Source organism: Calonectris borealis, chromosome 25, assembly GCF_964195595.1.
Source record: "Calonectris borealis chromosome 25, bCalBor7.hap1.2, whole genome shotgun sequence".
Classification (NCBI taxonomy): domain Eukaryota; kingdom Metazoa; phylum Chordata; class Aves; order Procellariiformes; family Procellariidae; genus Calonectris; species Calonectris borealis.
The window spans coordinates 7,040,617-7,063,650 of NC_134336.1; the positions used below are offsets into that span (position 1 = coordinate 7,040,617).

Here is a 23,034-nt window from a genome sequence, read left to right on the forward strand (position 1 = left end):
TAAAACAAAAAGCTGCTGCTTCCTAAAAAAAAAAAAAAGAAGAAAAATCCTTTTTTTTTTTTTTTAAGTTATTTATTTTCTAACAATCAGCTGCCACTGAGAAAGAATAAAACTTGCTTTGTGCATCTGGATAGACGGGAGATCTGGCAGGTGCCTTTCAGCCGGGCAGGGTTTGGATGTGCCGAGCGGGTCAGGCAGCGGCGAAGTTCAGACGCGTGGAGCAAGCGGCTTCCCCCGGGGCGCACGTCCAGCCTCCCGCTGCGCTGCCCGTCCTGCTGGCCTGCGCCGTGGCGGGTCCCTCCCCGGGACGGCCATCCCGTACCTTTGTGGTCGTACGCTCCGTCCCCACCGAAGCGCTGGGCAGCCCTTTCGCGCCTGCAGCCTTTCCCCCCGCGGCTCTCGTCCCTTCCCCTCCCGATTTGCCTTTCCCGCTGCCCCCTCGCCCCGCTCTGCCAGCGGACGGGGGGCACGCGGTGGGGTGGGCACGGCGTTGGTTAGAGGGGAGGGGGCCGCGGGTGGAGGCGAACCACCTGAGTGACGCTCAGACTTCATACGGATACACTCGTTTTATCATCGAGCCGGAGGAGCGATCTTTTGCCAATCCCAAGTGTTGCTCTGAGCAACGGAGGATGCGCTTTTTCTTTCTGTCACTGCTTTTTCAGTCAGCTGTACCCACTTAGGGAAGCAGCATTTGCCCCCCAGCATGGGGGGAAGGTGAGCTGGGGGTCAGCGGGGAGGTCCCCTTGCCCCCGTGCTCGGGGCTGTGCTTGCCCGCTCAGAAGAGCTTCAGCTCCCGTTAGAGCAAAGCCCTCCTTTCTCCAGCAGAAGCAGATGTTGGAGAGGAAAGAGGAGCACTGCTTGTTCGTGGCCCCTTGGGGAAGAGGGGAGGAGGATTAAGGAGCCCCACAACTTCTTACCCCCTTCGGTCTAGAAACTGCTCTCGTAATTGGCACGATGCCATTGTTGGCAGTGGTTTGGGGAGTTTCTTACTCCGGGGGTGGCCTGAGGACTGGCTGTCCGGAGCAGGCACCATGGACGTGACGATGCTCTATGGACTCGAGATGGGCAAGGGGACATTAGGAGCTTTTGCAGAGCCCATCTGCATTTCCGAGAGGAAATGGCCTCGAGTTGCGCCAGGGGAGGTTTAGATTGGACATGAGGAGAAATTTCTTTACTGAAAGGGTGGTCAGGCCTTGGAACAGGCTGCCCAGGGAAGGGATTGAGTCACCGTCCCTGGAAGTATTTAAAAGACGTGTAGATGTGGCGCTTAGGGACATGGTTTAGTGGTCATGGTGGTGTTGGGTTGGTGGTTGGACTCGATGATCTTAGAGGTCTTTTCCAACCTTAATGATTCTATGATTTGCAGAGCCCATCAGCATTAGCTGCTGCTGTTCGTCTCTTCCTGCAGCGCTGCCCATGTGCATCTGCCCTGCTTTGCTCACATCCATCTCGCCTCCGCCTGTGAGCGCATCCCCTCTTTCCTCTCTTCGTGTGTAAGCTGCTCGTGGCAGCTATTTTCTGTGGTATGTGACACTGAGCGCATCACTGGGACTCACAGATGGGTAAATTGTGGCTTGTGGAAATAGCTGATTGCTACGTCCAAACCCTTCATCAACCCTGGAGCAAGAAATACCTGTGTGACCCCGTGGTCTCTTGGTGCACGAGGTTCAGCAATGAGTCTGTCCAGCTCATGGCTCTTCACCCAGAGAGCACAACTCCGAGTGCTGGGCTGACGGTGGGAGCAGGACCCAGGGCGTGCTCCTCTCTCCACCGTCACGCAGAGCTGCAGAGTGAAGGTCCCACTTGTTTCTCCTCTCTTTGACTCGTGACCGCTGTGCTCCTGGCTGCAGGCTGGGCCAGCCCTATCTGGAAAGACAAAACACGCCACGCTGGTGATGGGGCTGGGACAGTGACTTGGGACATGGGACGTGGGATCCAGCTTCCTATGGGGCAGGAGAGTCAAGTCGTGCATTTCATCACCACGTGCTTCACGGCGGTGCGGGGGGCAGCTCTTCTCTTATGGGTGCTGCGTTCATAACACAGCATGGAGGCACCAGCTGATGTCAGATACCAACAGGATTTCAGTGGTTTGAGTTGTTGTCCGAGACTTGGCTGGATTTTAGGAGGCATGGCCCCAGTTGAGGTGGAATTTCAGCCCTTTTCACAGCCAAAGAAGTGCGCCTTGTGCCAGGGTTTGTGGTGGCTGCGAGGTTCAAATGGAGTTTATGACACTTCACCGACCTTGTTTCCACTTTGAGCTTGGGATTTGGGAGGGGACAGGGCTGCGTTCGGGCACTGCAGTGCCACCCATCTGCTGCTTTGTTCTTCCTGAACTTACAGCTTCTGGGAGTCTGGATGGCAAAACTGGAATGAAAACCTAAATGGTGAAAAAATGACCTTTTTCTCATGGCTGTGGTTGGGCACGCTCCTCAGGTGAGAGGAGGCTGCTTGCCAAAGTGTTGGGTTTCCAAACTCATTCTTCTTTAGATGTTTGTATGTCCCTATCTGCCTGGACAGAATTGGTGCCTGTGTACAGAGGTGCACGTGTCCATCGGGATGTCCTGGCACGTGCCAGGGGTTCTGCTGTCTGGAGAAGGGCTGGTGAGATGGCTTCCCACTGCAATCCCATCTTTACACAGCTGGTATTGGCACAAGGAGGTGGCACTGGGGTTGCAGCGCTGCGTTTTTGGGGGGAGGAAAAGGATGGGGAGGTGGAAATCTGACTAGGTGATGAGGTCTGTGGTAGCAGGAGGTTGGAGCGATAAGGAAGGTGCAGTCCGGAATTGCACAATATGATGAAAAGGCAAGGTGGCAGCAAGCTGGGGTTGAAGGCAGGTTGAAGAAGGTGGCAGGAGTGAAGCTCAAAACTTTGGGAATATTTGGGCACGTGAGCCGTAAAGTCAGAGATTGTCCTGCAGCAGCCAGTTGTGGGAGGAATTACTGTCTCTGAACATGAAGTCCCTTGAACTTCATAAATTCATCGCAAAGCCTGAGAGACCTTAAACTGCTTATGAAAACCAGGGTTTCTGTGCAATCAGAATTGTGTTCTGGAGGTGCTTTAGTAAGCTGCCACCCTTTGTTCTGTTCAGAAATGCTGTGACCATGTAGGAAAGGAGGACAGAGGTGTTTAGTCCTGATTGTGTTATTCTCTGAGCTGGGCTCTGGTGGCAGGATCAAACCCCTCTGCTGCAGAGTGGGTTGCACAGGTGCCTCTGGACAGGATTTGTGATGGGGACATCAGCTTCAGGAACCATGCATTCTCCTGTGGAATTGCAGTGCTTGTTGTCTGTGAAGGAAATGTGTTTTTCTTTGCATGTGAAGTATACTTGGAGCACGGTCCGTACTCAGGGTAATTTTTTAAAGCGTATCTTCATTTGGAATGTTGCTTTCCTTCATCTAAACCTGACCCTTGTGCAGATCAATTCAGTTGTGTTAGGAGCTTTGTGGAAGGTCAGTATGGAGGGACTGAATGGTTTACTTAAAACTAAAGGTGGTCTAAATGCAAAACTCGGGACTAAATACAAGCTTTGGAGGAAGGGCTGCAGCACCTGCCTGCTGATCTGAATACTCAATACCTGAGCAGACCTGAAATCCATGCCAGGGTGTGGAGCTTTTGTCTTGTCTGCACTGCATCTGCCCGCGGCTGACACCAGCCAGGCTGCGGTTTCCCTTGCAGCCTTGTCCAGGAGCAGGAATGTGCGATGTGTTTTCTACGAGCGCGCACGTCACCGTCAGGGCAAACGTGCTGAAGGAGGTGAATGCGGTCACCAAGGACTTCTCCAGCTGTTGGGACTGAGTTTGTGTACTGTTTCGGTTACCAAGCAATCCTCTCCATCAGGGCACCTGATGTAAGTCCTGCGTGCTCACTGCTGAGATGGCATTTTAATGTACGCGTGTTACAGTTCCAACATGCTGTTTCTTTTACAGACTGAATTAAATCGTGGGCAAACAAAAGAGAGACACCGTCAAAATTACAGACTACCAAGTCCACTGTAAGTAATCTTTGTTTTTTCCCTAGTGACTTATCCTGGATGTGTGCACTGCCCTTTGCAGTGGACTCAACCTGGGAACAGGACTTGCTTTTCTGTTTGTCTGGTTTACTTCGCTTTTTCTTCAGTATATTTGAGAAACTTTTGCCTGGCAAGTCCTCCCAGTGCTGCAGTAGCATTTTATATTACTGAGTCTACTTACAAGAGGTAATGACAGGAGATCTACTACTGCTGCCCGCTGTTTGCATTGTAAATCCCTCTCGTCATAAATCACTTTGAATGTCTAAGGTGGCATCTGCCGTTTTGTTCAAAGCCACAGTTGGATCTAGTTGCAAAGACCATGATCTCCAGGTAGCAGAATGCCCTACCACCCTATGCTTTGCCCATCACCTTATCTGCTTTTATAAAGTGTGGACTTGCAGTTTTTTTGTAAGAACTGAGGAACATTGTGAAAAAAGGGATCTGGTTTCCCACAGATCTGTCTCTCCAGATGGATTTGTCTGTAGATTAAAAAGGGGTAAATGCTGAATTTTTCAGGCTGCCCAGGGAAGTGGTTGAGTCCCCATCCCTGGAAGTATTTAAAAGACGTGTAGATGAGGCGCTTAGGGACATGGTGTAGTGGTCATGGTGGTGTTGGGTTGATGGCTGGACTCAGTGATCTTAGAGGTCTTTTCCAACCTTAATGATTCTGTGATTCTATGAATGTGGCTTTTCTGTAAACAGGACATTCTAGTGGCTGCCAGTAAGACGGGAGCTGTACCTGTCCCTCAGTGGAGCAGAAATAGGAACTTGTGCTTTGCCTAGTTCACTCACTGTCACAAAACTTGTAAGATTTTAAAATATATTTAACATACATCAAATATGTTGGTCATTGATTAAATTTGGTTAAAATTGGCCAAATGGCTTAAAAGTTATCATGAGGAGTAAACAGGCCTATTTTCTAATAGCACACCAGGCATTCTTACATAAGCCTGGCATCCTTAAAAACAGGCTAAAATTTGGTGTATAGAAGAAAATGCTGTTATGGTTGGAATAGTATAGAAAAGGCAGAGTTGTAATAGCTTCCCACTAATCACACTGGATCTTGATCTGGCTGGGACAGGACCAAACAGCAGAGAAAATCCTTCCATCTGCTTGAGTATTGCAAACAGCAGAGTTTTGCCACCAACAGGGTTTTCAGGATCCGCTGTAACGAGATGTTTCGGTGTCCTGGAAACAAAAGGCAAGTGACAGAAAGCCAAGCACTGCAGTTGCCCACATGTCACTCGAAAGGAATTAATTCTGGAGGCCAACCACAATGTAGAGAAAGGCCTGATGCCTTCAGATGTCTTTTCAGTGATGTTCCCACCTGGAGCTCAGGTGTCAGGTGCAGCCTGCAGCATTTCTTTTCCCACTTACGGGGGGTCTCAATCCCAAATCCAACGGTGAAGACCTTGTTTGGGTGCATGGCTGCATATACGTGGTGATAGTCCCAGGCACAGAGGGACCAGCCTAAGGCTTGACTCTGGTTAGCTCTTCCTCAAACCCTTTAGGAGGACTTAGGTGAGGTTTAGGATTAGGAGAGACTGTGTGCCTGGGCCTCTTTGCAGGAATTCATTTCAGTTATAATAAGGTGGTTCAAAATACCAACAACTGTGACTTTCTAAAAAAGCATTTCTAAGCATTTTATCTCAGGCTTTAGGGTAAAATTCTGGTCCTATTAAAATCAGAGGAATTTTGTCATTGATTTCTTTCATCAGGGTGGCATCTTTGTTTCCATCATTGCGAATGAAACAGGCATTTCTGTTCATGTTCATTCCATTGCATTTCAAGTGAAGCCCTAAGAAATTATGTTTGAATAGAAATAATAGCTGGAATCCCCAGTTTTAGTGCCTGTACTTTGGATTTGGCCACAGACATGCAATGTTAGCAGCTGGAAACCATGTGCTGTAAAATCCATGTGATTTTTTTCTTCAAGATTTGCTGATGTTGTGCCAATGCCATGCACTGCCTTGCTGTGCGTTAGCTGCTGTTGTGCTGTTCTACAGAGAGCGCAGTGCAGAACACATGCTAAGTGAAAGTGATAAGCAAAAATAGTAGAGGCATAACACATGACAGAGAGAAGCAGCTACTCGGGTCAGGAGGAGGAGGAGATGAAAGTAAAAGCAAAAGATGTGCCTTTTCTGAGAAAAAATGGGAGAATTGGGAAAGTATAGTGAATATTAAAAGGCTGAAGTCTGAAGATAGATTTTGACCAAAGTAAAGAGCATAGAAACGGGAAGGAAAATGAGGAAGAAAAAGAAAAAAGTAGGTTTTCCCACCCGTTAGTCCCATTGCATTTCCAGAAGGAGCCAGCAGGAAACTGTCTGTGTGCAGAGCAGCTCTGCGGAGGGCTGACCCGCGCCAGCCCCTCGTCTCTGCCAGCTGGAGGGATGCATCAGGCAGAAGAGAGCAGCGGGAACAGGATCTCTTATCTGATGTAATGCAGCGAGACGCTCCTTAGCCACGCTAGGTTGTATCTGAGGTGGGCGGAGCAGTGTTAGGCATCTGCAACCAGCTTTTTGGAAGCTCTCATTCCCTTCCTCTACCATGCCTTTAAGTTCTTAGCAGAGAAACCCTCCTACAATTTTTAGCTGGGTGGACTTCATTTTTTCTGCCACTTTATTTTGCACTGTTGAATTTTCCTTGGAGAGGTATCAATCTGAAGTAACTGCATCCAGCTAGGAGAATTATCTTTTGCCATTGCCATTCCAGGGGCCATTTCCAGTAATGGAAAAAAAATGTAGAAAGTAGCCTGAATTGCCCCAGAATGTCTGTGCTCGCTGCTGTAGGCAGCAGGTGTGCTTGTTTGTTGACCAATTCTTTAAATGTTAACATGCGTGCAGAGTTCCTAACAAAATCATCTGGGGCCCATGTGTTCATCAGAGGAGGCTGAGGATGGTCTGAACATTTGGGATGATATTGAATCATCTCAGGAAGCTTCCTCACAACCCTAATTATTATACACTTAAGAGTGGATATGGAACCTATAGCAGAAAACACAGTATTAAAATGTTTTTCAGGCATTCTTGAGTTGGCAGTTCTTAAATGTGAGTGCTTGAGCTTGTGGGAGGCAGTGTTCACCTTGCGCTTGCTGAAAAGGTCTCTGCTTAAATCCACTTCTACCAAGTTAATATGCTCTGTCTGTCATGAGTGGGGCAAAGAACAGCATCTTGGGCAAAAATCAACACGATAAATCAGCTCCACAGCTGTCTTTGATCTTGAGTCCTGTGCTGTAAGTACAGTGCTCTAAGTCTAGCCTAGACCACGGTCAGCGTTAGTCAGCATCGAGGAGCCAGCACTCTCTAAAAAGGGGTTTCAAAATGTAATTAATTACTCCTCACAGCAATGAGCCCATAAACATGAGGCACCTTTCTTAGCAAGTTGGGGCAAGTGCAGGTGCTCTGCAGGCCCTGGGAAGATGCAAAGCTCATGCTGGAGGGGATCAGAACCTATATTGGGGGAAAAGGGAGGTGAAGTAAGCAAGCCACTAATTCAGTCAATAAGACATGACATCTCAAGGCAATCAATCTCACCGAACTGAGACCTTACTGTGGGATGCATTGACCCCATTGGGTCCCTCATTGGCTCCTGCCTCTCTCAGTGATAGTAAAGTCTAAGGACTTGAACCCTGACTTTTGGCCGTGTAAGGTTAGGTGAAATCAATCCTGCCCAAAGAATAGCCAGTTTTTAACCGCTTTTGTAAAGTCTAGTTGGTCATGATGTATCCTAGGGTGTTACCATATCTTTAGACTCTGCTAAATTAAACTGAGTTACCTTACACTCCACGTCTTTCTTTTCTCTATTCTCTTTGAATGGGGAGCGTCCACAGGGTTGCAGGAATGAATAAGGAGTGGGTAGTCCTTGGAGGACTTCATGTTGAGCACAACCAACCTCTTCTGCTGGCTCTTCACTGTTGCTCCTCAAGATAAAGTTGGGCCATAGTGCAGCTAAAATCTCAGTCCCCTGATTCCCTGTTTTGCTGGGTTTACACTTCAGCCTCATTCACACACCCTCCCCCTGCATGGGGCAGGATCAAAGCAGCAGGGCTTTGAGCAATTTCCCATAATTAAACCAATGCAATTCTGTCATAGCAAGGCACTGCACCTTAAGGCAGATAATAGCTTCGTACAGAAGGAAGAGATTTCTTTTCTCATTGTAAATTACATGTATCAATTTGCTTCACTTAAAAAGCACCATCCTTATTTTCCTTAGGAATACTCCACCCATTTTCTATTCCATCTCTTGGTGATCCTGTCTTATTTCAGTGGAATCAGAGCATTTCCTCCCCGAGTGTCTCATTAATAGCTGTATTTGCTGACAAAAGTGGTAGGTTTAATAGAGCCTCCCATTCAAATTCATTGTGAGAAGGGTTCCCCTTTATAGACAGCCAATTTCAACATCCCGTACGAAAGATGTGCATGCTATAGAAGTTGGGTTTGCACCATTGTTCGGTAGCAAAAGGCAGGAAATTAAAGAGGCAACATTTCATTAAAAGAGTGTGTGTGCTTTCTCTTTACCTGCTATTGTTGTAAGTGACACTGAAGATTATTGCAAGCTTAAGAGCTCTTTTTATGCAGAAAAGATTTGCTTTTTATTTGTCAGTGAATGTATGTGCTACATTAGGCAGTGCTTTGTATTTAGTCAGCTTTACTGTGTAGCCTGTTTGGAAGAGAAATATAATTATAAAAATTGTAAAACCATAAATGTTTGCAGGAGATTAAAAGGAATTCAAGTTTGAAACCATTTTAATACATTTTTCAAAACTGTCTGTGTTTCAAGTTACTGTCTTTGGTTACTGCTACAGTGCCAGGTTATGTGTGCATTAAACTGAGCATGAGTCCCTGAGGTTTGACTTAGTACAATTTATGTTTAGATTACCATTAAAAGTAATGTCTCATGAATGGTAGACATTCAATCAGTTATTCTGAATTTCTTTTGTGCAAAATATTTACTGTCATCCTCTATAAAAGTAGCAGCATTCAATTACTTAAATACAAATACTGAAGTAATTTTTTTCTGTTTGTTTTCTTTTGGATGTAATTACAGAAATGTGGGAAATACTTTTCCAAGGCTTTTGAACTCAAAAGTGGAACAGAAGGAAGACAGGGGGACATACACCGTTCAGTGTTATTTTCCTTGCACAAGAAAAAAAGATCATTATGAGATGAGCACTAAAGTCTCAAGTTTTCAAAGGTTTGCATAACAAACAAGAGACACATTGTGGGTTGCATCTTGACTTTGAAGGCTTGCCACTGTCAACTGAAATAAAATGGCAAGGTTTAAAGCCTTAACCAAGTTCACAAGGAAAATATTTGGACTAAAAGTTTTGGAAAGTTTTCTCTCTTTGAAGTAGTTTGTCATGTGTTACCAATGTGAACTTTATTGACCTTGAAACATTTTTTTTTTGAATCAAATAGCAACTAGTGACACTTTAGTAAAATCTTAAATCAACAACCATCTCCTGGCGGCTCCAGCTTCGTAGCAAATGCAGGCAAAACAGGGAATCTACAGAAGAGACCTTTATTATTTGTAAATGAAGCCTGCCAAAACCTTCCCAAAATAGCATTCAAAGACCCTTTTAAGGTCATGGATCCTGAACAAAGCCAGAAGAGCACAAAAAAGGCTGAGGAAAGTCCAAGAAAGAGGCTTCCCAAAGGAGAGGCTTTCCAAGCCAGTATTTCATCCGCAGCTACGTACCAGGGCAGCTCTGCTTCTTCGCAAGGAACCCCTCTCCGAGATATCGTATCGCAGCAGCACTTTTCTGGTTCTTTGCCGATTCCAAGAGAGGAGTCTCAGGAGAAGACTGGACATCAGAAGCAACCTAAGCCTTCCTCTTTTGAACACCCTCCCCACGTTTCGCAGCTTCAGCAGCACCCACTCTCACCAGCATTTATGTCTCCTGGGAAACCAGAGCATGTCCTTGAAGGTCCCACATGGCAGCTAGTTGATCCAGTACGACCAGGTCCCTCTGGCTCCTTTTCATCACCCGGGCTTCACTCTCACCACGGCCAGCTCTTACCTTCCCATTCACCGATCATTCCTGGAGAGGACATGCCGTCCGTTCAAAAGGTCTATATCCCTCGCCCTTCGCAGGTTTCCTTAAAACAAGCTGAGGAAGTGCACAAGAAGGAAAAGAAACCTCAGAAGCCAGGCAAATATATTTGCCAGTACTGCAGCAGGCCTTGTGCGAAGCCAAGTGTGCTCCAAAAACATATCAGGTCACACACGGGTGAGAGGCCGTACCCTTGCATTCCATGTGGCTTTTCTTTTAAGACTAAGAGCAATTTGTATAAACATAGGAAATCTCATGCTCATCGAATAAAAGCTGGGCTGGCCTCAGGGATCGGAGCGGAGATGTACCCGTCGAGCCTGGAAATGGAAAGGATTGGCGGGGAGGACTTCGAAGAGCCAACAGAAGGAGAAAGCACAGATTCGGAGGAGGAAACGGGCGCGATGTCGGGCCATTCGGTGGAGCTCTCACCCAGGCGGAAGCACTCCCTGTTGTCCGGTAGTTTGCTGAGCGGAGGGAGCCAAGGCTCCAGCCACGACCGGTGTTCGTTGTCTCATTCCAGCATGTCTCAGTCTCTTGAGGACAGCACCCAGTTTGTGGAGCCATCGTCAGACCATGCTCTGAGCCATAAATCTGAAGATACCCATACTATAAAGCAGAAGCTTGCACTCCGCTTAAGCGAACGGAAGAAGGTCATAGATGAACAAGCCTTCCTGAGCCCCGGGAGCAAAGGGAGTACCGAGTCAGGCTACTTCTCAAGATCAGAAAGTGCAGAGCAGCAGATCAGCCCACCAAATACTAACGCAAAGTCTTACGCAGAAATTATTTTTGGGAAATGTGGTAGAATTGGGCAAAGGAGTGCAGCGTTAGCTGCAAACACAACCCAGGGGTTTCCGCACCTGTCTACCGAAGAGAAACCTAGTATGGTACCGTTATCTGTGCCTAGAACACAGGTTATTGAACACATCACTAAGCTAATTACAATTAATGAAGCTGTTGTAGATACCAGTGAAATAGATAGCGTTAAGCCTAGAAGAAGCTCTTTATCTAGACGTAGCAGCATTGAATCTCCAAAGTCTGGTGTATATAGAGAACCGTTTCAGTTTGATATCAAGTCTGGTTCCAGTAGCCAGTTGGATGCATCGAAAGTGTTGACATCCCACGGTGAAAAAATTAAGCCCGAACAATCATTGTTGTCACTTCAGCAATCCCACAGTGCCACAGAGACAGTGCCTCTCCTAAGAAGCCACTCAATGCCTTCTGCTGCATGCACTATAAGCTCCCCACACACCTTTAGAGGTAGCTATTCATTTGATGATCACATCATGGAGCCTGAAGTCTTAAGCCGCAGTCAAGCGTTTTCTTCCCATCCTCGAATGCTAAAACGACAACCAGCTATTGAGCTACCTTTGGGAGTAGAATACGTCTCGGAGGAGGTTAGCTCTGCAAACAAAGAAACTGTTTCCAAACCTCCTGAGGAGCCTGAAACCAAGGAAAGCGATCTTACCAAAAAGTCAAGGAAGGGTCCGAAAGTTAAAGGGTTCATGTACGAGTGTAACATATGTGGTGCTCGGTATAAGAAAAGGGACAATTATGAAGCCCATAAGAAATACTACTGTTCAGAACTGCAGGTCTCAAAGCCTCGCTCTTCCACTTCCCATACCTCTTCAGAGACAGAGAAAAGCGTTGCGGATCCTGACACGTGGCCCCAGATGATGCATTACAAGCTAGGGAGCAGTCTGGAGCTCACCCCGCTCCGAAAAAGACGAAAGGAAAAGAGTCTCGGTGATGACGAGGAGCCTCCAGCTTTCGAGCTGTCTGACACTCCCTCCTCCAGTTCTGGGCCAGGGGCTCAGTTTGCAAACCCGGCATCATCTGATATCGCTTTAAACCTAACCCGTGAATCCGTTAAGTCACCAGCAGATCCGGGTAAATCCGCACCTCCTGAGGTCAGTGCCAGCTTTCACTCCAGGAATACCAAACCGGCTTCGAGTGCGGAGGGCAAAGAGAGAAGAACAACCGCAAAGGAGATCTCTGTCATCCAGCATACGAGCTCCTTTGAGAAGTCTGACTCTATCGAGCAGGCGGGCAGCTTGGAAGGAGAAGAGAAACCCTTGTCGCAGTACTCGTCTCAGCCAACACCCCAGCACAGCCGACCGCCTCACTCCCTGCAGCCCAAGCTGGTACGCCAGCCCAACATCCAGGTCCCGGAGATTCTGGTCACGGAAGAGCCTGACAGACCAGAAACGGAGCCAGAGCCTCCTCCGAAAGAGCCAGAGAAAACGGAGGAGTTTCAGTGGCCGCAGAGGAGCCAGACCCTTTCTCAGCTCCCTGCAGAGAAACTCCCACCAAAAAAGAAGAGGCTGCGGCTGGCAGAAATGGCTCAGTCCTCCGGAGAGTCCAGTTTTGAATCGGTCTCTCTCACCCGAAGCCCGAGTCAGGAGAGCAGCATATCCCACGGCTCCAGCCACTCCGTGTCGTTTGATCGTGAAGATCACAGCAAGTCGGAGTCGACCAGCCAGCCCTCTGAATCCCACCCAAAGCCTCCTGGCGTTGGCTCACATATGTTGATGGTACCAAGCCACCATCATCATTCCAGGGAAATGCGGAGGTCTGCCTCTGAGCAGACGCCGAACGTCTCACATCCTTCCCAGATGTCAGAGACCCGCAGTAAATCATTTGACTACGGGAGCTTGTCGTCCACCCCTGCCTCAACCCCCGGCCCCTCAGCCTCCGCGGCTCCACAGGAGAGAAGGAAATGCTTTCTAGTTCGGCAGGCATCCCTCACTAGACACCCAGAGCATGAGCCAGACCCTGCCCCAACCGGCCGGCCGGAGGCGGAAGATCCAACTCCTTCTTCAAGTAAATCTCCTTCAACAAGTTTGCCCCATCAGCCAACGCCTTCGTCCCCTTTGCCCTCTCATGGTACCTACCCCAGTGAAAAGAGTCAGCCAAAAGACAGCCCTCAGCCAGCATATACCCAGCCGTACACAGAAGCCCTGCAAGTGTTTCACCATCCCCTACCACAGCTAACGCTGCACGAAAAGCAGTTCATGTCCCCGCAGGTTTCTATCTTTCCCTACCAGCACCTCCTGCCGCAGCCAGGGCAGTCTGCAGAGCTCTTTGCCGCGCACACTATGTCTGACATCCTCTCCGCTCAGTTCACCATGCCTCAGATTCCTCCTTCCATATTTCAGACCCCACCACTGCCTCTCCCGCAAACGCTCGTCCACCCGGGCCCGCTTCATATCGCTGCTCCCTTAATGTCTCACCCTGCTGAGGTGCCCTTCAGGCAGCATCCTTCGTTCCTGCCGGTGCATTACCCTGGCTCCTCACCAATCCCTTCAGCCTTTTTTCTGCCTCTTCAGTCTCAGTTTGCTCTCCAGTTGCCGGGTGAAGCTGGTGGACATTTACCACAGATCAAATCCAGTTTATTCCCAGCAGCAGGAACCTCCAGTCTTTCCCCGTGCACAGAATACGGCTCAGACAGTAGGTTGCATCCTTTGACCTGCACAACAAGCCCTTCGGTGTCCATATCCGCATCTCAGCTTGTTGTTCCCACGCGGTCCGACCCAATGGTGTCGCTTGTGGTCCCCGTTCGCATACAGACAAATATGCCGTCCTATGGGAGTGCGATGTACACAACGCTTTCCCAGATTCTGGTCACTCAATCCCAGGGCAGTTCCTCTTCTATCGTTCTCCCAAAATTTGATGATCGCCAGCCCAAGGGTACCCTGGTCTGTAGCGCCGATGTTCACGGACTAGGCTTCGATCTGGCACAGGTGATCACAGAGGATCAAAGAAGCATTTTCCAGAGCCCGTACCTGAGAGTGCCCTTGCCCTTACCAGAACGAAAAGGCTATATGCCACTCACCTCCCCGTCAGACAGCATCCTCGGACTGGAAGGAGGCCCATCAACGGTCGGTGGAAGCAAAAGGATGCTCTCTCCAGCTGGTAGTTTGGAGCTGACAATGGAAACACAACAGCAGAAGAGAGTGAAAGAGGAGGAAGTGTCTGAAGCAGAAGAGAAGTTGGAAGTGGTGAAGCCACCCAGTGCAATAGAAGAAGGGAAAAAGCAGGATAAATCTCACTTTATTGCAGAAAGCCAAGGCAGGGTCGAGGTTGAAACACCACCTAGTTTGTCCTTAGAGCAGTCGGAGCCAAAGGAAATCCCGAGTACTTTGCAGCAAGCTGTGTCCCATTCAGGTTCTCCAAGTTTTGAGGCACTGGAAGAGTATAAGCAGCCACCTGGCAAGCAGTTCCTCAGCAAGGCACCTTTGCAACCTGTGAAGAAAGAAGACTCCAAAGAACTGGCGGAGCAGTCTCCACCAAACCCTCCAAGCCCTGCACCTCTGTCTGAGGTCACTCATAGTGCAATGAAGTCTCGAGAAGGTACAGACACGAAGAAGGTACTTCAGTTCCCCAGTCTCCACACAACCACTAATGTCAGTTGGTGCTATTTAAACTACATAAAGCCAAATCATATCCAGCAAGTTGATCGACGGTCTTCAGTGTATGCCAGCTGGTGTATTAGTTTGTATAATCCCAACCTTCCGGGTATATCCACTAAAGCAGCCCTGTCCCTCCTGAGGTCCAAGCAGAAGGTGAGCAAGGAAACCTACACCATGGCTACTGCTCCACGTCCAGAGGCAGGCAGGCTTGTCCCGTCCAGCTCCAGGAAGCCAAAAATGACAGAGGTAATGCAATCCTATATATTTCTCCTCATCCATTTGGATACATGGGAAGAGGGGGACGAGGGACGGGGAATTGCTATTCTTAGTTTAATAGGAGTTTATTCATCCCTCTCTCAGTTTGGTAAGCACTTGTTCTCAGTGAAACTTTTAGAATGAAGAAGCTAAAACCCATTGTAATCCCAAAAAAAAAAAAAAAAGGCAAGCCTGCTGCAAGGCAATGTGCCATATTTCTTTTCTCCAGTTTCTACTTGCCTTGTAATCAAAAGAGCATGTAGGAATCAGCACCGCACCATGAACTGCCACTGCTCAAGCACAAAGGATTAGACTTGATTTGCATTTGTCTTGATATTTCAAATAGCTTTACAACTTTTTTTTTTATAAATGCTGTTATAATTCCCTACATTTTGCATGTTATAAATGAAAAAGGATTACCTTGGGGAAATGGGATTCTGTCTGGTTGTGCATCTACTGATCTTACGTTAATGAACATGGAGAGGCATGCTTAAAAGTATTTAAAAATATTAAAGGCAGATTTGCAAGTGTATTTAGGCGCCCAAAGAAGCGTAAAGGCATGCAGTGACATTTATAAAAGTGCCTCAGTAGGTTAGACATGGAGTCTTGTTAAAACACCCGTGGTGTTTAGTCCATTTAGTTAATGTCCTTAACTGTCTACCTGCTTTTCCAGGTATCTAAGAATATTTTATACCGGAGTTTAGAGTTAAGGGGAGCAAGGCAAATGGCTTCACAGGGGCAGAGGTCACCAGAGGCATTGGCCATATGGGCACAGAAGTCTTTAAGACACTTCTGGTAACTGCCTAGTGTTTTGTATCTCATTTTGAGGCCAGACTTTTCCCTTCTTGGTTAATGCTGAACTGTACAGATCCCTTTAATCCAGATCATGTTCATGTAGGTTAGCAAACAGAATTGCTCTAAAGATTTTGCAATTTGATATTCATCTCAAGTCAATTTATATTGATGGATTATTCATTTTATTTCTGTATCATGAAATGAACTCTGAATATTAAATTTATCATAATCACTGCTGCAGCTGCTGCTTATAAATATGTCTTAAAATACACAGTGGAGTCACTTTGATTCAATAAATCTTTATTTCTATTCAGCATTTCCATCATTCTTCTGCAGAAATCCAAAAGACAGAATTTCTGGGGACATAGAGGCAGATAATTACCTGTGCAGTGCAATAACCACACTAATGCTTGATATTTATGCACTCTTTTTCAAAGGATTTTATCTGAATGGTGTCGCACCATCCTTGATTTCATTCTCTAATAGAAGTGCCTGTGCTCCTCTGAGCTTTGCTTTTTGACATGGTGCTAAAATGCACACCAAGTGTGTGTTTCAGAAATACGAGACCCTCATACCCTGAAGTTAAAGGTTAAGCTCTAGACAGGAATGGTTCAGCCCTTAGTCATCAAAATACATATTTCACTGCATGCGTTTGCTCAAAAGACTCGAAAACTTTTTAGACAAAACCCTATAAGCTGACTGGTGGTGAAAGTCAAGGTTTTCATGGTACAATTTGCAAAAGTAAGAGTTTGTTGTGCCCAATTCACCTAGAAAATGGGGTAGCCCAAATCTAATATTAATACCTCCTGCTTGAAGGAGTGGGGTTTGCGGAAATTATGTTAATTTCAATGGAGATAAACTGACCTTATGCCAAGCAGAGAAATAATTTTTGATTAGACGATCAGTGGGAGTGAAACCCTCAGTTTAGTTTTTAAAATACATGTGACTGGCACAGATTAGGAAGTAGCGTTGCTGGTTGCTCAGGAAGATGCAATTAACAGGAGCTGCGTAGCAGTAACATCAATCAAAGGTTGAAAGTTCAACCTTTGGTTAACTCCGCTCTAGCTATTTCCCTTAAATATGTTCTTCTTCATGTAACTATAAGTTATCAGTCAACACAACAGAAAATGTGAAACAGCTCTAATATTTTGTACAATTATGCATGCAGCGAGCTACCAGCAAGCAGTAGTACTGTATATACTGTCTACGTACTTGGCTTGGTTTTTAAATTACCTGTGGGATTTACTGAGCAGATCAATTCTGAAGTGACTGTAGGCTCCAGCGTGCATGTAGGGATGGCTAATTACACTGTATCGGGCTTGCACACTTTGTAAATTAAACGAGATTGTAAAAGGGGATAGTAGTGACTGTATGATTTTAGCTCTCTATGGTGCCTTTCATCTGTCTATGTTTTGTGCTTTCAAAAGTTGCAATAAATAAACCTCATGCTACATCTAGAAAGTCAATTGTTTTGTATTCCTCAGTAAATCAGGACCTGAACTGGGAAGGTTATCACTAGCATTGTTACAAGCGTGTAGCTCATATCAGGAGGTGAAGTCATAATGGCCAAGGTTTAGCTTTTGAAGGTGCTCAGTGTGTCTCCTGCCACTGATTTCCTCCAAGCACAGACGTCTCCGTGCCCAGAGACACCAGGTCGAGACCCTTTCTGCTGTTAAATTGTTAAAATGGTTCCTGGCACAGTTCTGTCCTGGGCTGATAGCCCTCTCCCAAGCCATTCCTGGACACATTTAGGGAGATAGGACAGGACAGCGACCACCCCCAGGAGGCATCTAGGAAGGGTGTATGGGTCTGATGGTGGGGGCATGGGCTAATCTGTGCGACCTGGCCCTCAGGGCAGAGAGCAGTCCCAGGTGCATTTAATTTGCTAAGATGAGCTCCTGAAATTACTGGGCAAATTTGAAATGTTTGAGCTCGGTTTTGCAAAGCTACTTTTTAGTGAGTCCATCCCTCCTCCTGCTGCAAATCTGATGGTCGTACCAGCAGCGTGCTGCTGTGGAGGCTGGGTTACATCCCACTGAATTTTGCATGTCTCAGTTTGAGCTAGTTGCTCTTGGCTTCCCGTATAACCATGGGAGACAAAGAGGCACCTCTTGGGTGATTCATTCCCCCCTTAAGATAAGTGTCTAAGGTAGGGCAGATGAATCACCCTTGAGAGCTGCCACTCTTTCCAGCAACTGTAAAGAGTCAAGGGTGACCAGCTCTGCTTTAGACTTCTGCCAGTTTGTTGGCTACGTTCAGGCCAAAATCCCTCTAATAACCCTGGTCTCTCAAATGCCTTTAGTCTTTCCATAAATTATATGTAAAGTGAGGATATGGATAATTCAATTGAACTTCAAAGATATTCTTATGTTTGTGTAAAAAGTAACCTGGGTGAAAGGTAATCTGCGTTCCTCTTTCAGAGCTTTGGAGACCCCTGCTATTTGTACTGTTAGGTTGTAGGGAGGCAACATCCCAAGATTTCATTCCAGGTTGGGGAGCTCCCCTTGCACCGTACAGAGCTAGAGAGGCAGCTCTAATGTTTAGGTCCGAATACTATAACAAATAATGTTAAACATGCTAGATGAGATGTCAGTGCGTGACTTGAACCTGGGTCTAAACAAGGGGTGGCAAGTTTAACAGCGAAAAAGAAAATTCCACCCTGGGAACATCTGGGGAGGTTGAGGATTATTTTCTCCCATTGGTTTTGTGGCTTTCTCTGTACTGTGCCCTTGGCAACAGGGTTTCGGTGAAAGGAAATCACCGAGAGCTTTGACTGTCAAGTGATTTACATCGAGTTGAGATGGCTAAAGTCCAAATTTGTGTGTATGTGGGGGAAACCCAAAGGCTGAGGTTAAATATATGAATTCTGCAGATGCCTCCTCTCTAGACCTTTGCAGATGTGTATATTAGAGGACAGAGCAGTGGGTTTGGGAACAGAGACCCGCGGCTGCACCACACGCTCAGGGTGACCCCAGCCAAGACTCTTTATGCCTCAGTTTTCCAGTTGGCAAGAGCTGGATAATATTGAGCCACCATATGCAGGGGGTGATTTAAAAACTTGTAAGCGGTCACTGTAAATACATCATAACCAGCAGGGCTCAAAATCCAGAAGCAGAGGCCCCGTTTGTTAAGAGGATGTCCTAATTACTGCACTTAGCTGTCAGGAGCAGCGTGTGCGGTAGGTTGCTGGCTCTTTCTGAGGCTGTTTGGTCTGTGTCTGTCTTGGAGTGATTTTGTGTGTAATCAATGATTGTTTTGCTCTTTTGGGGAGATAGGTTCATTTGCCTTCGCTCCTTTCTAATGAAGGTCGAAAAGATATAACTAGAGCTGAGAAGGAAGAGGATAAAAGAGGAAAATCAGAAGAAGAGGCTCTTGTGACCAAAAGAGGGGAGCCAGTCAGGATCAAGATCTTTGAAGGAGGGTAAGTGTCTCATTTTATTTCTCTCTCTCTGTCACATTGTATAGGAGTTACTGATAACCATGACGGCAAGTCAGTGAAGGTGCCACGTGGAGGAGAGCAGGAGAAGGCCAGATATAGTTGGATACACCCGCTGTAAAAACCTGGCCCTTGAGATCAGTAGATACTCCGGACTGCATTGATTTTCTTTTTTTGAGTTGTCTTCAAGTTAGCAAGCACTCGATCTCTTTTCTGAGCGGGTGGTTGAGCGAAGATGGCTGAAGAGCCCAAACACGTCCTGCAGCTGTCTCTGATGTGAGGGGTGTGCGCTGCATGTCTTCTAAATCTTTCCAGAGCCTTCTCCTGAAAATAATGTTCCTAATGGTTGTTCCCATTAAAAGGGGGATCTGGGGAGATCTTTTCTGATGCCTGGGTTTCGGGTGGGGGAGAAAAGAAAGATTGTATTTATATGATTTTAATCCCACCCAACCAAAGTAGCTCAAACCAGAATGGATGCAAGATCTAGATTTGATGTATATCTTAATTCTCGGCTCCAGGTAATTCAGAGTACTCCTCAGTAATTCAGCACTGGTCTAATACTACTGTTTACCTTTTCAAAAATAAAAAAATCAGCTAATAAGTAGCGTGTCTGTGGGATACAATTAAAGTTCATACTTCAAGATCATCCTTCCTGTCTGTTGCAGAGGGGGCCAAAGAGATGTAAGAAATCCCTAGCAGGATTCATCAGTTCTACTCTTGCTATTGGGTGGTCTTGTTTTTTGTGCGTTAGAAAAAGGCTTTAATTAGTCAGTGGTTGTGGTTTTCTGCTGTTACCAGTTGAAGTTTGCTTTTATTTTAAAATATTTCATTAGCAGATGATCAAACTAGCTAACCAAAAGAGTAAAATAGTGCTTTGGGAAAGGAAACCTGCTTGTTTGTTCAGGACAACTCACCTCTCACCCAGACGTAGGCACGACGAGCCCAGCTCAGGTTTAGATACGTGCTGGTAGTGAGTGGTGAATGCAGAGGCAATGCTTATGACCTGGAGTGGCTTAGGGAGGGAGCCAGCGAACGGCAAGAAAGCCACAGACAGAAATACGATGGGTTCGGTGCGTTGCCACCACCCTCCTGTAGCAGATAGGACCCTGGGACTAACTGCGCGCCGGGTTTTATTTCCTTAAAGCCCACGAGAAGCCTCCGTTCCCCTCGACCGGGTTGTCCCAGGGCTGGAGCCGTTTCAGGGGGACTCTCGGGCTCCTTCCTAGATTAAAGAGGCTCAGCGTTAAGGCGAATGAAGATCACCCTGACCCTCGCAGAGCAGCTCTGCGGAGCTTTTTTGGGGAGCGACGCGGGGGTGCTCGGTGCCGGCTGCTCCCCGACTGCCCCCACCGGAACGAGCCGCGTCTCCACGTCCCTGCGCTCACGTGGGGAGCTGTCTGCGTCCCCGAGCCCAGCACAACGGATGTGGAGTCACATTTTCTAAACGACAGACGCAAAATAAAGCAACTTTTCCAACATGTTCTGTGTAAGCCAGCATCAGGGAACGTATTAGTCATCCTGAACGTATGCTATGTTTTATTTTAAAGTTCCTGTAGCACTGACTTAAGGCAGCCATCCTTCTGGATGCGAGACAGAATATAGTAGCTGTTTAATGCCAAGCACAGGCACTAATGTAACACACCCGGTCGCAGGAATAAATTTTATATCTAAATTACATGGCATACGCACTGGTAAGAGGTCAGGCAGGACAGGCTGTTCTCCCGAGGTGCTCGGTCCATACCTGGTGGTCCGTGCCTAGTTCCCGCAAGGTTTCTGGGTTGAATTGTTCAGCCTCAGCAGCTTGTGTCTGCGAGGATATTTTCTTGCAGTGAAGGAACAAGCCTGTAGATGAATCCGCAGGGTGCCTAGTGCTTTGTGCAAGATACTAAATGGATCAGCGACCCCTTTCCTGGCCATCTCTTGAAAATGTTTTACAAAAAGTGCATCCATCCTCAAGATGTTATTTCACCGTCTTTTTTTTCCCCCATAAAAATTTCCTTCTTGTCTCATTTTTCCCCTTATTTATTGTTTTCACATGGTCTGCTGCTGGCTAGACCATCCTTCCAGTGGGATGCAGTTGGTTTCAAATCTTTTGGAGCCATCCCATGCTTTGTTGCCTCAACCAAGGAGGGAGATTATAAAGAAATTCAAGTGTTCTCACAAAATGTGAACTTGCTGCGGCTCTTTTAGCTCCTTCTTCCCCTCAGTTTTTATTTCTTTAGAGCTCTTGCCTTTCTCACTGCCATTTTCAACACTTGCTTTTCCCTCTATACAGTCTTCTGGCTTCCCCAATCCCATAGCTGCCTTTCCCCCGTTGCTACATTCCTTATAGCACTGCCAGGACCAGCTCTGCTACTTTCCCTGCTGCTGTCCAGCCTGCTGGCTAGAGTCATATTTCTTGGCTTTCAGAGAAGACCAGAAAAGCCAGATTTCATACTTTCATCATACCCACTGCCCATTTTTAAGGAACGAACTGATGAACCCGCCAGAGGCTCTCGGAGCGTGTGGGACAGCTTGGCTTCCCTTGCAAAGTCTCTCTCTTTTGAAGATGTCTCCTGCCTAGCTATGGAAGTGGATGGTTGCTTTGCTTGTGTTTACCCACTGGGAAGCAGCAGCTTGCCGATTCCTTGAGCCTTGAGGTACATTCGTACCTGGGTTTAGGATCAAGGCTCAGTAATGCCATGCATGGGGCGTGCTCGGGCTCAGTTTCTTCCCTCATCACTCTTTCCATGAAGGATGTCAGTCGGCCCCTGTGGTGCCATCTCAGGATGTGGAGTAGCGGCCACTGGGGCTGTCAAGAGGACCTGGGTGGTGGAGGTGTTCAGCTCCCGTTGAGTTACCCATCCGTTTCAGCATCTACCTCCCTTGGCCTCCTGCGAGCAAGAGGACCTGTAGTCCCTTTGTATTGTGTCTCTGGTTTCTTGGGGACTGCAGGAGGAACGTGTGTGGTTCCACGTTGACTTTTGCACAGTTAACTGTAGACGGGATCCACACAGTTTTCTGTTAGGCCTCCTGTTTAAAGAACAAATTCCTCTTAGAGTGCAAGTCTTAAGATCACTCCACATGTAATTTCATCAGTGGCTTTTTACTTGCAGTCCTGAAATTTCGTAAGACTGGATATACCTCCATTGCAACCAGCGTTCACCCCCTGCCCCACGAGCACACCCCATGCACTTGACCGCATGGGAGTCAAGGAGGTGGGAGTTGTTTAACATCCCACGCACAGGCTGGACGCTGCACAGTCTCGTTAGGTTGTGTTTGGGAGAACCATGCCATTAAGCAGCCAGGTCAATGTTTGTACTCCTGAAGGAGCTAATAAAAATATCCATTGGACTTGTCCTGAGGGATATTGTGGTGGTTTTGAGCAGTGAAAATAATCTTTGAAGGTCAAGCTGGCCAGCACTGCTTCAGAAGGAGTGCTGTGATTCCTTGGTGGCTCTGTGTCACCTTCATCAATCCACTCTGGTGCTTTGGAGGCACCAGGCCCATTCTGAAATCTTACATCATGAAACTGTAGATTGGTATCGACCTGACTTGTGAGTGAGGTCTGTGATGGTATCATGGTCTTGTCAGGGAAATGTTGCCTGTTTACTGTGCATTAGCATTACCATGATGAAATCTGATAGTAGTGGGGTAGTTGCAGTCGATATATGTTCTTCTATTTCATAGCCAAACTCTCTGTGCTTTTATGGGCCCATCAGTTGGCTTATTGCACTAGTTGATTGCAACTAGTAGGGAAAGCAATACCAAGACACAGAAGGTTAAAGACCACGACCCTTATCTGACATCCCCAAACCAGTGCCATGTAAAATGAAAACTACGTCAGAAGGAAGGTTCTCTTCGGAAAACTGTTCCATTTTTTTCCCTCTTCAGGCAAAAAAGGTTATGGCTGCAACCTTACGGTTGCGAACCCGAGTATCCTTGCATTCACACTTTAAAAAACACCTCCCCTTCACAACATCCCATGTATACAAATCCACACATGAGCAAGAAGAACCCATGGTGATGTAAGGTAGTATATCTTTTAGGAGAGATGCTCATAGTGCTCTTGTGACCCAGGCTGCTCTAGTCATCGGT

General features: G+C 47.0%; 1 protein-coding gene across 1 annotated transcript in view; it reads left to right on the top strand.

The window, feature by feature from the left end:
• Positions 1 to 9,062: 9,062 nt before the first annotated feature.
• Positions 9,063 to 23,034, top strand: part of HIVEP3 (HIVEP zinc finger 3) — a 67,421-nt gene continuing 53,449 nt past the window's right edge. Inside the window, exons 1-2 of the mRNA XM_075173727.1 lie at positions 9,063 to 14,717; positions 18,797 to 18,942. Of these exons, the coding sequence (XP_075029828.1) occupies positions 9,597 to 14,717; positions 18,797 to 18,942 (5,267 nt within the window). The 5' untranslated portion in view covers positions 9,063 to 9,596. The remainder of the gene's footprint in view (positions 14,718 to 18,796; positions 18,943 to 23,034) is intronic.